The 17,861-nt window shown below is 40.3% G+C and overlaps 1 protein-coding gene across 5 annotated transcripts in view; it reads right to left on the reverse strand.

Moving 5' to 3' along the window:
* Nucleotides 1-17,861, reverse strand: part of SCAPER (S-phase cyclin A associated protein in the ER) — a 362,895-nt gene that overhangs the window by 237,044 nt on the left and 107,990 nt on the right. For all 5 annotated transcript variants that reach the window (XM_030579108.1, XM_030579106.1, XM_030579104.1 and 2 more), the window contains 6 exons: nucleotides 13,073-13,148; nucleotides 12,766-12,883; nucleotides 12,242-12,353; nucleotides 10,938-11,078; nucleotides 5,986-6,141; nucleotides 3,323-3,465 (listed from right to left, as the gene is read on the reverse strand). In XM_030579108.1, coding sequence (XP_030434968.1) covers nucleotides 3,323-3,465; nucleotides 5,986-6,141; nucleotides 10,938-11,078; nucleotides 12,242-12,353; nucleotides 12,766-12,883; nucleotides 13,073-13,148 — 746 coding nt within the window. The remainder of the gene's footprint in view (nucleotides 1-3,322; nucleotides 3,466-5,985; nucleotides 6,142-10,937; nucleotides 11,079-12,241; nucleotides 12,354-12,765; nucleotides 12,884-13,072; nucleotides 13,149-17,861) is intronic.

The raw sequence follows: 17,861 nt of genomic DNA on the forward strand, positions 1-17,861 counted from the left end.
TCCCAAAACACTTGTGAAGCTTTACAAAAAAAGACAGACAGTGACAGCTGATTGACTGAGATGAAAAATCTCATATCACTTTTGTTAGAAACTTGGGGTGAGGCCTAAGTACTGCCTAATCTTTATGGAATATGGTATATAGTTGGTTTGGCCATCAGAGTCTGTTACTCCAAAAATGGTCGCAGCCAAGGTAGTGACCACTAGAAATGAGACTTCGTTGCTTTTTCTACCCTCTGTCACTGAATCTACAAGCCCTTTCCCTAAGTCTGGCTAACATAAAACTCAAATATCAAGGATAATTAGTCTCCTGGGAAGGGAGAGTACAAGTTCATAAGATCTTTTAAAAATGGTTTGAAGCAAGAATGGTAAAATATAAGAACATAAGAACTGCCATACTGGGTCAGACCAATGGTCCATCTACCCTAGTATTCTATCTCCCACTGTAGCCAGTATCAGCACTTAAGGAACAGCGTACAGAACAGTGCCATTTTTGAGAGTTCCACACATCTTACCGTACTGGCTTCTGGAAGCCAGAGGTTTAGGGCTGCCACTAGCATGGGGTTATTGCTGACCAGCTTGGCTAAAGCCTTTGATAGACCTATCCTCCAAGAACATATCTAGCTCTTTTTTAAACTTTATTATATTTCTGGCTGTCAGAACATCCCATGAGTTCCCCAGGCTGATTGTGCGTTATGTGAAAAATTACTTCCTCTTGTTTGTATTAAACCTGCTACCTGTTATTTCATCAGATGACACCTGCTTTTTGTTTTTTGGGAAAGGAATAACACTTCTATATTCACTTTTTCCACACAATTCAAGTTTTTATAAATCTCTATCAGACCCCCGCCTTAACTGTCAATTTTCTAAACTAAACTGCCTACTCTTTTTAGTCTTTCTTCATACGGAAGCAATTCCATACCTATGATCATCTTTGCTGCCTTTCTCTGAACGTTTTCCAGTATGTCCAGTATCCTTTTTGAGATGGAGTGACCAGAACTGGATATTGTATTCAAGATGTGGGCACACCATGGATTTATACAGTGGCATTATGGCATTTTCTGTCTTATTTTCTATCCCTTTCCTAATAGTTCCTAACATTCTGTTAGCCTTTTTGACCACAGCTGTACATCGAGCTGTAGTTTTCAGAGAACTATCCATGAGACTCCAAGATCTCTTTCTGGGATGGTAAAAGCTAATTTAGACCTCCTCCTTAGATATGTGTAGCTGAAATTATTTTTTCCGATGTGCACTACTTTGCATTTATCAATGTTGAATTTCATTTGCTATTTTGTTGCCCAGGTACCCAGTTTAGTGAGTTCCCCCTGTAACTCTTCGCAGTCAGCTTTGGGCTTAATTATGTTGAATAGTTTTGTATCATCTGAACTCTTTGCCACTTCACTGTGCACTCCTTTTTCCAGATCATTAATGAATTTACTGAACAGCACAGGTCCCAGGACAGAACCATGAGGGACCCTGCTGGTTACCTCTCTCCATTGTGAAAACTATTTATTCTAACCCATTGTTTCCTATCTTTTAACCAGTTACTGATCCAAGAGAGGACCTTCTCTGTTATCCCATGACTACTTAGTTTCCTTAAGAGCCTTTGGTGAGGAACCTTGTCAAAGGCTTACTGAAAATCCAAGTATGCTACACCATTGTCCACATGCTTGTTGACACCCTCAGAGAATTCTAATGGATTGGTGAGGCACGACTTCCCTTTACAACAAACCGTGTGCATCTACATGTCTGATAATTCTGCTCTTTTGTAGTTTCTAACAATTTGCCCGGTACTGAAATTAGGCTTATCGGCTGTAATTGCCAGGATTGCCTCAGGAGCTCTTTTTAAAAATCAGCATTACACCAGATTGTGGTCCCTTACATAATAACATGGTATACAGAAACAACAGCTTGATGAATGAACACAGTTGTCAGGAATAGCTTTGATTACACCAGAGACAAGAAAAAAATCTAAATGAACTGAAAGTAGGATAAAGGATTTTAACTTGAGCAACCTCTTATAATCAGTTCTATCTAGCAGCATAGCACTTCCTGGACTCCCAAACAACTGTCTGGATCTCCTCAGATAAGCATAAAACATTCTGTCCTCAAAATCTAACAGCCATGATGTCAGATAAAGAAAGGACTTGAAGTCTGGATACACTGCACTGTTGGGAAAGAAATCTTTAACACAACAGGAGAGTGAATGGACGATCTTTGGAAAGAGCAAGAATTTCTAAGGACCAGGACTGCCTTTCCTACAGTGGTGCAACTAATATCACCCCGTCTCTGTTCTGCCTAATTTTCCTGAAGTCCTCTGGGAATTAAAGAAAATGAAGAAAACCACAAAGGGGCTCTTCCACCCGACTGCTATGACAGAGGCTTCATAGAGCTGGCTATACTGGCTCTGAGCAATCCAGGAAAGGCGCAAAGAGTCATGAGCAGATTGGATGATCTTGCTCTTAGTGTACATTATGTTTAACCATTTCATGGCATATTAGGTCTTTATATGATGTCAAATTAGATTAATTTATGTTCTTGGAAGATGTAGAAAAAATCAATACAAATTCAGAATGTTTTACTTGGATTAGAATATTCCTTAAAATGGCTTTTAAGACCTCAAGCTGTGAATATCAGAAAAGATGAAGTTTTTTTTTTCTAAACCAATCATCTTCAATGAACTTCAGCGACAAAAAGAACATAACGTAAATTTTACATATATGCTTTTGGAAAGGGGATCGGGGGGGACTGAGAACAAGATTCAGACAACAAAAATAAACACTAATAACTTAAGCAGAAGGTGATTGTAACATAAAGAAAGTATTTTGTGTACAATATAATGATGGACCTACATTCAATGGGTCAAAATTCATATATACATCCAACGCAAATTTGGCCCAAGAGAGATAGAGAGCTGCACAGCTGAAATGGCTATTGTATTAAAAACCTCTTTGTGGACTTTTGATTATGGACAAACCATAAAAATAGGAAAAAGGCAATTTTTTAAAAGGTCTTGTTAGTGATAAAAGTTTATGGTACAGCAAATTTTAATACTCTAATAAAATAATAATGTATGTAGTTTGCACTGCAAATTTACACAGCACTTTTTCAACACAGAATAAGGACTCTGTGAGAAAGGACTTATAATTAATATGATTCACCTAATTTCTGTATCTGAAAACATTTATAAATGATATTTACTAATATTACTCTCCAAAAAATACCATAACCAAAGCCCCAGGTCTGCATTGTGATCTGTACAGGAGTACAAGTCTACTTGCATGGATCACCATGCAGAATAAGGGCCCAAGATAGTAAGAAGTACCTGGCCCTTTCCCGTGCTGCATCTTCCCGTGCTTTCTCTTTCTCTTGCCGCTGCTGTTCAATCCGAGCCTCCTGTTCTTTCCTCTTCATCAGCAGCTCTTCAACCCGGGCTTGGCGTTCTGCTTCCAGAGCTCTTTTACGCTCCTAATGATAGAAAAGTTATTTTCAACTACTCACTTTTATTTACAAATTAACAATGGTATGAATTCATACTTTACCATTATTAAAGTCTCTAAGGACCAGATATGCACTAGACAGAAGCCTTGATGGCTGCACACAAAGATGCTCACAAATGTACACATATAACCACCTAAATAATAATTTGAATGTGCAATTATATGCACTCCTATAGGCAGTAAATGGGTATAAATTTTTGTTTGCACATGAAAGACTATTTACTCAATAATTGACTCAAAAAAGACTGACCAAGTAACAGTAACATTTGGGTATATTCTATACTTCTTAGAGGTTGAAGACTGTATGCTATAAAAATAAAATAGCCTCTCAAAGAACTCCAAAATCTTTGAGCATGATCCTAGAAGCATTTTGCATGGTAACTTAAGTACTGGATATGCAATCTTTACATCTATTAAGAGCAAACAACTTATCTATGGTTTTGATTTTACACTAATAAAAAGTCAGGAAATTCAATGTCATTATGACAACAGAAGCCATAACTTAGCCTCCTTTCCACATTTGTAATATTTTGTGTTACTACATATGGTGTTAGTTTTAATGTCTTAATATACATGTGCAATGTGGCTGGGTTATGGTTACTGTAGGAACCATACATGATTATTCTAACTTGTATGTGTATAAAATTTCAATAACATTGTGTGAATGCATTTAATTTCCTTCTTTTAAAGAAGGTAAACAAGAAAAGTAACCGCATGTTTGACTGTGATTGTACAATTAAATAAATGCACAAAAGTGCAAACTGCCATATGAAATATACAAAGTGCATCATGGGGCACTGCAGAAAAGACTGCACGAATGCTGGACCTCCCCAACACAACTCTATAAGGGTATGTCTATGCTGCAGTGTAAGCTCAGACTCAGACTGGAGCCCAAACCCTGCTTCAGCCTACACACAAACCTCTCAGACTCAGGCTTGGATCTAGGATCCTGGGACTATTTGGGGCTGGAGGGTTCAAGCCTGAGTCAATCTGGGACCCAGAGTTCGAGCCCTATTGCTTTGCAGAGTAGATGTGGTCCCATTGACGCAGGTCCTGGGAATCCACCAAAAGCATCTCACAGTCCCATGACCCAGCTTCCTTTGTCCTCTCTATTCTGAGAATCTCCAGCTGACTCCAGGGAAACAGAAGCAGCGCCTTTTGGTGTAGTGCAGCAGCTCGGTAAGTTAGTATTTAACCTTTTCATTGTCTTCTGAAACACTGAGCTGCAAACACACCATCAGACAGCCTTCTGTATTTGCAATGTGCTGTGCACAGAAATAGCACAGTAGGAGGCTGAAGGTTTTAGTCTTTAGTTAGGCAAAGGGATCCGTGGACAGAAAGGAATGGTGGTGGCATGTGGGACTGTAAGACTGCTTGGAGGATTTCCTTTAGCTGGGACTGAGAGGGGCCTAGAGCCCCTGATGAGGGGCCCATCAGGGCAGGACTACAGAAGTGGCAGGTACTCAAGGGAGCAAAAGCAGGCTGAGACCAAAGAAAAACAGGCTGCAGGCACAAAGGAGTGGATCATCCCTTGAAGATGAGGAGGAAAGCTAAGGAGGTGATCATTAGGGACAAGTGTTCTTCATGGATTTAACCAGCCCAATGGGTCTCTTTCGCAAGTGGTGAGCCACACAATCTTTGGGAACCCAGGGGTTTTTTTTGAGTGATCAGTCCAAGTTCTATCAAGGTAGAGGGGGTAAGTATGTTTTCTGGTTCCTGTGTAGTTACCGTTGTCTCAGCATGACCCTCTAAGTTATCAGAGGTGAAACAGCGAGAGCTGTTTTTCCATAAAGAGACAGAATCTTACTCACCACTGACACTATCAACTGCACAGGATTAAGTGAGCACTGAAGGAAGCGTGATTAAAGATTCACAGGTGAAAGATACTTGTGGTGATCTGAAGGATGTATACGAAAGAAGAGGGAGTTTACATAAGAGAAAAAGTTATGCTTTGGTTTGTAATATAGGAAGCAGTGCCAAACAGCGGTTCTATGAGGCTAGAGAAATCTAGCATTCAAAGGGCATAGTCAAAAATCCAGAATTCCAGGAACACACAAGCTTTTTCTTTGTGTGTTTAAGTTGCCCTATAAAATTGGAATACTTAAGATAGTATTCATATGATGACTATTTAACTACAGTTTTTGCATTGAATATCTTCAGGTTTTCATCATAAAGCCCTCAGTATTGCTAAAACCTATCTGCTATTCCATTACAAGAAAACTATTAAATTCTTTAAAAATCTGAAGACAGAAGAGTCCCTACTATCCAGTATTTGTATAAACAGCCCTGTACAGCGTTTAACAATCACATTTTTCCTAACTTCCTGAAGCATTATAAAGAAGCTATCTTTGGAATCTTGCTTTTTTGTAATTTAGTATAGGAGATAAATCAAAATTTTCATACATTATGTAACCATAACTAAGAGCAAATGTGCTGCTTTTATTGTATTTTTGCAACTATTTTTTTCACTTGAAAAGTTACATTATACCTGAACAGCTTCATCACGTGCTTGCTTTTCTTCCTGCCTCCGTTGGCGTTCTTCCTGTAATTCATTGAGTCTTTGTTCATATTCTTTTAGTTTGGACAACACATCATGACGTTTATTTTGGGCTTCCAAGGTGTTTATAAATGCAATTTCATTTACCTGCAATTAAACCAAAGCGTACAAGACATTTGAAGAGTTAAAGTATCATTCTCTGGTTAGTGGAGTCTATCCCATCTCTAATTTTTGCGGATAAGAGGTTTGCAGCACAGTGTATCCTTTCCCATGTCCCTGGTTTTTCACCAAAGATTCTCATGTTTAGTCTCAATCTGATGTGATCCTTTGTTAAGGATTTGGATATACATGAGAAAAAATAAGCATCTTTTAAAATAATTTACCTAGGTTATCCTACATATCAAGAACTACTATAAACTAAACCCCTATTTTTAATAAGGTCCTGATTTAGAAAGGTACTAAAGCACATGCCTACCTTTACTCATGAGCAGCTCCACTGAATTTAATGGGACTGTTCGCCTATTTAAGTACTTTGCTGAATATCTTTAATAATCTTTTTAAAATTAAATTTACTTTAGACTGTAATACCAACTAACAGTCTGTGGGTTGCAACCAATCTCATATACTAACATAACATTTTAGGTTTCGTTTTTTTAAAATAAAAACATAGGTCTCTATCCTGCAAGCATTTACTCGTGCTTCACTTTACACGTGTGAGCAGTCCCACTGATTTCAATTTAAATGTTTGTAGGATTGGGTCTATATGATGCAATCCCTTATCCCACATCTGCACCAACTAGGATTATTGTTAAAAGTCCACAGAAAGGCAGCATTACTTAGGCTCAGATCCTGAAACTGGATTTACATCGGTAGACCCTTCTCCCCACCTAGAACATCTAGAAGAGGCCCTAGGCATTTTGTTGGCCAGGGCAGAAAACATTTTCGGTACCCCATCCCTTCTAAACAGCTGAGCAAAGAAAGGCTGATCAATCAGCAGAGCAAATAAATGAAGGACTGCAGGGATGCAAGGATCAGATCGTCAATATCCAGTTGCAAGATCAGGCCTTAAATAGTTAAAACAAAGCACTGGGAGCCAAGAGACTTAGGTTCTGTTTCTTTCTTGGTCGCAGACTTGCAAGTCATTTCATCTGTGTGCCTCAATTCTTCTATCTGCAAAATGGGGATAGGAATAGCTACCGCACAACAGCGTTATGAAGTTTAATTCACTGCCATTTGTAAAACATTCAGATATTCTTAGCTCAAAGACATTACAAAAAATATATTTATTCCTACTACAGAGTTGCACACATCAGTACGTAAGTCAGCACAAGAAACGAAGCATGAGAGTTGATATTCCTTATAATTTTTTTTTATCTCAGTGTAACTGAGGACAACATATTCAAATAAGTAAAGGATCACATGCTTTGTTGCTTCTGAAGGCCAAGCCATACACCCAATGAGAGCAGCATGTTAAGCTGCACTTATAATAGGTGTAGGAAGCAGCAAGGGGTACTAGAGCGATTTCTCTGCTGGAAGCATGAAATGGGCACTCTGTTAGCCTTACTTTCCTGTCACGTCCTCCAACAGAAATCAGATTTTTCTGATTTTCACCAAAACTAATAGGATTCTCCCAACTGACACCCAGACGAGTCCTTAAAATTTTGGAATTAATCAGATGCAGTGTTTGCAAGCAAGTTGAATCGAGGGCCTTGCTTTCCTCACACATTATTTATTTAACAGGGTAGCCCAAGGAGTATAAACAAGCTATCAAGAAATGGGATAAGTTATCAAGAAAAAGTTAAATTTAGGCTTAATATCAGGAAAATCTTCCCAATAATGAAATGTATGGGACTGTGGAAATTTTCTCAGGGTAAGTTAGTGAAGCCACATAATTTGAGAAATTTAAAACAAGAATAGATAATGCACTAGCCCAGGGGTTGGCAAACTCTGCCATGCGGCTCACCAGGGTAAGCACCCTGGCGAGCCGGACCAGTTTGTTTACCTGCTGTCTCCAAAGGTTTGGCCGATCGCTGCTCCCACTGGCTGCAGTTCGCCGCTCCGGACCAATGGGGGCGGCAGGAAGCCATGGCTGGCATATCCCTCGGACCACGCCACTTCCCGCAGCCCGCATTGGCCCAAAGTAGTGAACTGTGGCCAGTGGGAGCAGCGATCAGCCGAACCTGTGTAGGCGGCAGGTAAACAAACTTGTCCGGCCCGCCAGGGTTATTACTTTGACGAGCTGTCTGCCATAGGTTGCCGACCCTTGCACTAGCTAATACACTCACGTGAGTAAAGTTATGCATGTGCATTAGTGTTTGTAGGATCAGGGCCTATATGATTCATTCAGTCTTTTTCAACTTTTACTTTGAAAATTGTATGTATTTATAGATTTATTAAATTCTGATATTTACCTCACAAAATGGAATGTTTTAAAAGTGGGTATATACATATTTGTAATTAAGGAAAATATATCAAGTTCAATAGTCTTTTTCTTTCATACCTTGTTATGATCTATTTCATAAATCTATATTTATTATTTTATTGATCCACAGTAGAACAGTACATAACATTTTAATTCTAAAATTGCCATTGATAAATAACTCATGAAAAATTGATGCATAGGAGCCAATTTGAAGTGCTTTTCAGATATTTTAATTTTTTACATTAAATATATGCAAAAATTTAAGCTTTGTATTCCCAGTACTATACAATCATTATTTTATTATAAATTATTTGAAATAAGTGTATTTTTTACCCTCTCTTCATAATCAAGACCTGCTGAAAAGATTTTGGTGAACCTTAAAACATATATATACGTAATATTTGCATCATGGTAAATGTTTCAGAAAGGTATATGTGACTGAGAAAAGGCAAACTATTATTTAATCTTAAATAAAATATATTTCAGAAGGAAAGTTATTGAGGAAAAAAACACAAAAAGTTATTAGCATTGACAAAACACATAGGAAATACTGAATATAAGAGAGAGTACATTGTCATACACAACCTGTCTATTACATTTGTGTGACTCCATAAAAGGATCATGCAGATGTAAATCTGTGGAACTAATAAGAGGCCAAACAAAAGGCAGATTTTTCTGCTTTGTTTACTGACTAGAATACATTTACAGAATGGATTTTGCAGTTCAGTGAACAGCAAGCAGTGGGAATTTGGAAAACCAATTGGACAGCAACAGTCATCATGGTCTTTTAACTGTACTACACATCAGCTAGTATTTCTGTAAACTCAATTAACCTTGGGCTTGTTCACAGTTACATTTTATAGTGCTCTAAGTTGCTGACTCAAAGGTGTGAAAGATCACCCCCCTGAGCGCAACAAGTCTGAGCACTTTAAAGCACTAGTGTAGACAGGCTCTGAGCGCTGAGAGCCGGGCTCCCAGCACTCACAGCTAATCCCCGCGTGGAGGTAGATTACCAGGAGTGCTGGGAGAGAGTTCTCCCAGCACACTCACTTCAAAGCGCTGCCGCGGGAACGCTCCCGTGCCAGCACTTTGAAGTTTCCAGTGTAGACATACCCCTTGATCTTCAAGAACAAAAGAACCACAAGAGGCAGCAGATTTCACACATTAAACATAAACAACATTTCAAACATCGGCTTGGTTGGGAATTATGTTAAGTGTGATTTAGGTAATATGATTACAGAAGTCACACTGGTTTAATGAAATAATAATGAAGGTAACTGTGTGAGACTGAAGTAGATAGTTTAGAAGAGAGTCTGGACTAAGTGACAGAAACAACCATTAAGTTAAACTGCTAAACCAATTTTGTCATGATTATGATAATTAACAAGGTTGAAAAGGTGTATCAATCATAGTTCAGATACAGAGCATCACTACATATAAAACAAAGCATTCTAGTAGTAAGAGGACACCTTTGTTACAGTAGAAAGGAGCTTTAAAATAAATTCTTCTAAGTTAATAAAGTAACAGTTCAATAAACTAAAACGAAAAGCATTTATCAGCAACTACCACCTTAGTTCAAGTCAATAAACCATTGATATGTTTTGTCTATCTTCTCAGAATAAATACACTATGCCAAATACTTAGTCCTGCCATGACTGCAGGGAACTGAACTAGATGACCTCAAGGTCCCTTCCAGTCCTATGATTCTATTATAAGATTACATGCTCTCCAATAATTTAACAACATTACTAACACCATATTGATTTTAAAAGAAAAAGAAACAACAGCTGAAAACACAAACATCAATGCATTTAATTAATGTAAAAAATTAATATTCTAATCTACATTCTTGTTTCTTCAGCGAGGTACTTCACAGACCCAGGAGGTAAGTAAATTTTAAAGTGTAATAAGTCTATATTGGGGGCTCTCAATCACGTTCAGTGCACTGATCATGAGTCACTACTTTACTTGTGTTTGGGATTCCAGCCATATCTAAATCCAAACCACTGGGAAGGAACAGTGGGTTAGTATGAACATGTGAAAAATGTTACAGGACTCCACTTAAAGGGCCAGATTGTCCCTTAGTCCTAGAGTGGGAGTGTAGCATAGGAAGAGCACAATGAGCTTTCCTCACTTTGCACATCTCATGCAAAGCTACAGGGACAATTGTAATTAAAAGGACAGGCTCCTTCTGTGAACCTTCAGGGGTGCAAATTACTGAAAGACCCATTATGCACTCTCAGGTGTAGAGGGGACTATATTATGCACTATCCAAAGGCTGCTCTTTATTCAAATCTCTCCTTAAAACATATTTCTTCCACTAAGCTTAGCAATGATAGTTCACCCATGAAGGGATTTTTTTTTAAAAGAAAATGTTCACCATTCTGAAACCAAACCTTATCTGCTTGACTGGTGATCATATGTCTGATTCATATTGCCTTCATATATCTGATCATAAGATCATGTATAGTGCTGAGCACACTCAACAAATAATAAATATTTTTCTATACAGACATCCTACCTTTGCTTCTTCTTCTTGTGCTTTTTTCACAATTGCCTGTAACTGCACTTCACGTTTAAATTCAGCATGAAGTAATTTTTCCTCCATCATCCTGCGTCTCTGGTCCAGTAATTCTTCTTTCCACTTTCGCACATCTTTCTCCTACACACAGTGAGTTAGTACATTATTAATACAATACAGCAGTTAATGTCTGAATTTTCCCCATTGTTTTCCACTTTGTAACCTTTACCTACACTTGTGACAGTACAAAGTTAAGCTATCCTGCAAAACCCTGCAGTAATTTCAGTCTAGCTCAAAGGGAACTGAGTCAAAAAATGCTACAATTAAGTGAGCTCTTTTGATATGTCTCAGTATTTAGAGCACTTTCTCTGAGTAAAAAGGACTTAGTGTGAGATTTTCTCATAAATCTCACACCGCTTAATGATTTAGCAATAACTCTTTGTTTAATGATCTCAACACTATTTTACAAGGCCAGTGCAGTATTGTACGCAGTATGACAAAAGCCTTTTGATTCAGGTAATATAACAAACTCAAAAGGCGCCCTCAGACAGGGTGCAGATCAGGCCCTTCTGATGAAGCCAATCCCTAGAAGCACCAGGGACTCCTGCAGTAACAGCTTGGAGCAGCACAGAAGGGAGAGATATCTGCACAGCCACTGGATGCTAGCAATATCAGAAGACTGCTCTTTACAATCTGAAGTATGAACATGATTTTCTTACTGATGGCTGATTGCTCACCCCAATCTCCTCTCATTCCTCTCCTGCACAATCCTATACCTACCAGTGACCTCTCAATTTTTCCTGCCTTTCCTGTACCCATCTCTCCATCCCCAACATTGTCCCTCTTCCCTTTTATTCCTTATTGACTATTTCATTCCCCTTGCCCTGTCTGGCTCCCAAAATAGATAGAGAGATAGAAAGAGTGAGAGATAGATGAAAATGAACTAACGAGATGCATGCCTGTCATCACTCTGATCAGCGGTTTGTGTGTTTTTTATCCCCCTCCCCCTGTCTTTTTTCTGTTGCTTCTCTTTTAACACTCGAGGAAGACACATCGCACAATGGGAGCCCAATCTAGAATGAGACTTTGGGTAACAAATAATAATAATAATAATATACAAGCCTCCTAGAAAGTCAGGTCAATTGTGTCATGCACTAAGATTCTGCTAACTCAGACCCAGAAGACAAGGTTCATTCTGAAATTAGCTCTGAATTTAATTGTAGAGTATGTTTTTGGACCATGTGAACAAAATATACTCTTCTAAATTAAAATAAACTGGATCTTTTTAACTATAGAAAGCTTACCCGCTCCATCAGTTTTTGAAGCTTTAGCGTTTTCTCTTCACGTAACTTTTCTCTCAGCTGTTGAGCTTTCATCTGTTTCTCCTCATGTTTCTTTTTAGATTCTGCTATTGTTCTTTTAATATACACATAATAAAATAAGTTAATGAGACAAAGAACTGAGATTGACAATCCTATAAGCAATTCAGCTATCCAAATATATTTAAGAAAGTAAAAAAAGCATTATACTGCTGAAATGTAACTTATTTGATTTAATCTAATTTATAGGTGTTTGATTAATATATTTAATATTATCCTTGTTCTGTTCTTTTAATCTCAGAACATTTTAGCATTTGAACTACTGTATAATACAGTACAAATGTAACAAACTTTATAACAATAATAACCAGCTCTTATATAAGCTTTTTCCCTCCACAAATTACAAAGCACTTTATAAAGAAGACAAGAAATTATTAACATAAAAACTTCATGCAACAGTTGAATCTACTTCTATTTTGGCTATTCAAGACAGTCGAAAATTCTAAGACCTTTTGCGAGATGGTGAAGAGAGTTTCTCATGCATATGTATTCCATGGCCTGGTGGACGCGCAGGTTCTTCTTCCACTATATCACCCCATGAATTATTTTGACGCCATGATTCACGAGCTGCACAGAAAGGAAACAATAACTTACATAATTTAAAATATAATGTCCAACAATATCCAACTAACATCGTTCTGAACTTCTCAATGATTTGGGAGTCATTTCTATTCCAAATGCATAACTGAGTATGAAAAGAAAGTCTCTTTCATAAACTGTCATTTTGTGTGTCTAGATGAATACATAAATCTTTACCTTCATAATCTGCCAGGACATCATTCCAGTCCATAGACATGCCACAGAAAGATATACTTCCACTGCCCATGCTAGCCTGAAATTTCACAAAATGACCCATGAAATCAAAACATACTAGATGGATTTTATAATGCTGTACAAACTTAGATTAAAGATTAAAGGCAATTAAAAGAGATACATCTGCAGAAATACAGTGAATCCTAAGAGAAGTCAATTTTTATGTAATTTTTAATTGCAGAATAATGCCTTAATTACAAATGACAGCTCCAGCTGCTACTAAGCATTTTACATCTTGAAGACTAATAAACAACCATAAAGTCCTACACCCTGTTTACAGAATCTTGAGTTTTGTATTATTGTTCTTATAAGTTTCACAGAACTGTTCAAATGTCCCAGTAGGGACTGGGGCTCCACTCTGCTAGGTATTATATAAACATAGTCCCTACCCTAAAGTGCTCATAAGCGAAGGATACAGTCCTGCAAATATACATGAATCACTTTACTCAGATGAGTAGTCTTCCTCAACTAAATTCTATGCAAAGTCACTCAAATGTGTATTTCCAGGATTGTGCCCTAAATAATTAATCTCTGTGTGGGGTTTTAGCTACCTTATTCCCATAGTCACTTGCAGACTCTTTCTGCTACCGCCAGTCACACTGAGTAGTACCCTACTCCATGAGTGGACACATAGTCCTTGTCTACACTATGAGTTAAGGTCGAATTTAGTAGTGTTAGATCGATTTAACCCTGCACCCATCCACACAACAAAGCCATTTTTGTCGACTTAAAGGGGTCTTAAAATCGATTTCTGTACTCCTGCCCGATGAGGGGATTAGCGCTGAAATCGACATCGCTGGGTCGAATTTGAGGGTAGTGTTGACGCAATTCGACAGTACTAGCCTCCGGGAGCTATCCCAGAGTGCTCCATTGTGACTGCTCTGGACAGCACTCTCAATTCACATGCACTGGCCAGGTAGACAGGAAAAGCCCGGTGAACATTTGAACTTCATTGCCTGTTTGGCCAGCGTGGCAAGCTCATCAGCAGAGATGACCATGGAGTCCCAGAATTGCAAAAGAGCTCCAGCATGGACCGAATGGGAGGTACTGGATCTGATCACTGTATGGGGAGATGAATCCGTGCTATCAGAACTCCATTCCAAAAGACGAAATGCCAAAATATTTGAAAAAAAAATCTTCAAGGGCATGAAGGACAGAGGCTATAACAGGGACCTGCAGCAGTGCCACGTGAAACTTAAGAAGTTCAGGCAAGCCTACCAAAAAAACAAAGAGGCAAACGGCCGCTCCAAGTCAGACCCCCAGACATGCCGCTTCTATCATGAGCTGCATGCAATTCTAAGGGGTGCACCTACAATTACCCCACCCTTGTACGTGGACTCCTGCAAGGGAGTCTCACACAACAGGGATGAGGATTTTGGGGACGAGGAAGATGATGAGGAGGAGGTGATTGATGATAGTGCACCGCAGGCAAGTGGAGAAACCATTCTCCTGACAGCCAGGAACTGTTTATTACCCTGGAGACATTATCCTCCCATTACAGCTCCCAGACCTTGAAGGTGGAAAAGGCACCTCTGGTGAGTGTACCTTTGCCATGAAGACGTGGGATGTATTCACGGCCAGTAAAGCTACTGGAATGCAATCAAGCAACATCCATTCTTTATCTCTCTGTTATTCTCAGGAGAGTGATATCATTCCTGGTCACCTGGTTGAAATAGGGGAGTTTTATTAAGGTGACATTCAGAGGTGGCCGTTCCTGCTGGGCTGTGTGCCAACCCATTTTAAATGGTCAACCCAACTCTTCCTTTTTTTCCTTCCACAGCTGCAAATGTTTCAACACTCCCCCTATCATCTCCGTCCCAGAGGCTAGCGTAGATAAGACGACGAAAAAAATGCACTTGCAATGAAATGTTCTCTGAGCTCATGGAGTCCTCCCGCACTGAATGCGTGGAGGCAGACAATGTGAGATTCCAGGAAAGCACAAAATGAACATGAGGACAGGAGGGACGCATAAGAGGATAGATGGCTGGAGTGAGAGGATAGATGGCAGCAGCGTGATGACAGGAGGCAGAATGCAATGCTGAGGCTATTGGAGGATCAAACTGATATGCTCCAGCATATGGTTGAGGTGCAGGGAAGACAGCAGGAGCACAGATAGCCACTGCAGCCCCTGTGTAACCAACCACCCTCCTCCCCAAGTTCCATAGCCTCCTCACCCAGATGCCCAAGAACGCTGGGGGGGACCACACTCTGGGAACCCAACGACTCCACCCCAGAGGACTGCCCAAGCAACAGAAGGCTGGCATTCAATAAGATTTGAAGTGCAGTGTGGCCCTGTCCTTCCCTTCTCCCCTCCTCCACCATCCCACCTGGTGCCTCCCTCCTCCAACACCCCTCCTGCTCTACCTTGGCAGTTATTCCCCTATTTGTGTGATGAGTTAATAAAGAATGCAAGAATGTGAAGCAACAATGACATTATCGCCTCTGCAAGTGGTGATCGAAGGGGGGACGGGAGGGTGTTTAGCTTACAGGAAAGTAGAGTGAACCAAGGCGGGGAGGGACGTGTTCATCACGGAGAAACAAACAGAACTTTCACACCGTAGCTTGGCCAGTCATTAAACTGGTTTTCAAAGCTTCTCTGATGCACAGTGCGCCCTGCTGTGCTCTTCTAACTGCCCTGGTGTCGGGCTGCGCGCAATCAGAAGCCAGGCAATTTGTCTCAACGTCCCACCCCGCCATAAATGTCTCCCCTTTACTCTCACAGATATTGTGGAGCACATAGCAAGCAGTAATAACAATGGTAATATTGGTCTCGCTGAGGTCTAACTGAGTCAGTAAACTACGCCAATGCGCTTTTAAACATCCAAATGCATATTCTACCACCATTCTGCACTTGCTCAGCCTATAGTTGAACAGCTCCTGACTACTGTCCAGGGTGCCTGTGTATGGCTTCATGAGCCATGGCATTAATGGGGAGGCTTGTTTCCCAAGGATAACTATAGGCATTTCAATATCCCCAACAGTTATTTTCTGGTCTGGAAAGTAAGTCCCTTGCTGCAGCCATTCAGACAGACCGGAGTTCCTGAAGATGCGAGCATCATGTACCTTTCCCAGCCATCCCACATTGATGTCGGTGAAATGTCCCTTGTGATCCACCAGTGCTTGCAGCACCATTGAAAAGTATCCCTTGCACTTTATGGACTGCCTTGGTGTTCCGGGCCCAAGATAGGGATATGAGTTCCGTCTATTGCCCCACCACAGTTAGGGAATCCCACTGCAGCAAAGCCATCCACTATGACCTGTACATTTCCCAGAGTCACTACCCTTGATAGCAGCAGCTCAGTGATTGTGTTGGCTACCTGGATCACAACAGCCCCCACAGTAGATTTTCCCACTCCAAACTGATTCCCGACTAAGTGGTAGCTGTCTGGCATTGCAAGCTTCCAGAGGGCTATCACCACTCACTTGTGAACTGCAAGGGCTGTTCTCATCTTGGTATTCTTGCGCTTCAGGGCAGGGGAAAGCAAGTCACAAAGTTCCATGAAAGTGCCCTTACGCATGCGAAAGTTTTGCACCCAATGGGAATCATCCCAGACCTGCAACACTATGCGATCCCACTAGTCTGTGCTTGTTTCCCGGGCCCAGAATCGGCGTTCCACAGCATGAGCCTGCCCCATTACCACCATGACGTCCAAATTGCCAGGGCCTGTGCTTTGAGAGAAGTCTGTGTCCATGTCCTCATCACTGTCGTCACTGCACTGCCGTCGCTTCCTCGCCTGCTTTTGCAGGTTCTGGTGCTGCATATACTGCAGGATAATACGCGAGGTGTTTATGGGGCTCAGGATTGCCATCAGGAATGGTTTGATGAGAACCAAGAAGAAATATGCTCAGCTCTGGAAGTAAAGAGAAAAGCCTTTATCGAATGGCAGAATGATCCCTCCTCAGTCTCCAAACGGGAACATTTCAAGTACCTTCAGAGCAAAACACAGAAAGACCTCCGTCAGATACAAGACAACTGGTGGGAGAGCAAAGCCAAAGAAATCGAGCACTATGCTGAGACCCACAACTCAAAGATGTTCTTCAGTGCTATCAAGACTGTCTATGGACCTTCTAAACTAAGGACCACTCCACTGCTCTCATCAGACAACACAACGCTGATTAAAGATAAAGAAGGCATCAACGAAAGATGGCGAGAACACTTTAGCAACCTTCTCAATAGACCATCAACCGTGAATAATAAAGTCCTCAATGAAATTCCACAACAACCTGCTCTGACAGATCTTGACTCTCTGCCCACTATAGATGAGATTAAGAAAGCTGTTAGCCAGATGATTTCAGGAAAAGCTCCTGGAAAAGATGGGATACCAGCAGAGAGATACAAAGCAGCAGGTCCAGCAGCACTAGCAGTGTTACACAGCGTGATCATCAGCATCTGGGAGGATGAAAACATACCACAGGACCTCCGCAACGCTACTATTGTCTCTCTTTTCAAGAACAAAGGCAGCAAAGCAGAATGTGGAAATTATAGAGGCATATCCCTCCTCTCTGTTGGAGGGAAAATCACCACCCGCATCATCTTGAACCACCTAACAGCCAGTATTTCTGAGGCAAATCTACCTGAAAGTCAATGTGGTTTTCGACCTGACTGGAGCACAGCTGACATGGTGTTTGCTGTCAGACAATACAAGAGAAGTGTATTGAACAGAACATGCACCTGTATGCTGTCTTCATAGATCTGACAAAGGCGTTTGATACCGTCAACAGGGAAGCCCTT

Source organism: Gopherus evgoodei, chromosome 10 (assembly GCF_007399415.2).
Source record: "Gopherus evgoodei ecotype Sinaloan lineage chromosome 10, rGopEvg1_v1.p, whole genome shotgun sequence".
In the NCBI taxonomy this organism is placed as follows: Eukaryota; Metazoa; Chordata; order Testudines; family Testudinidae; genus Gopherus; species Gopherus evgoodei.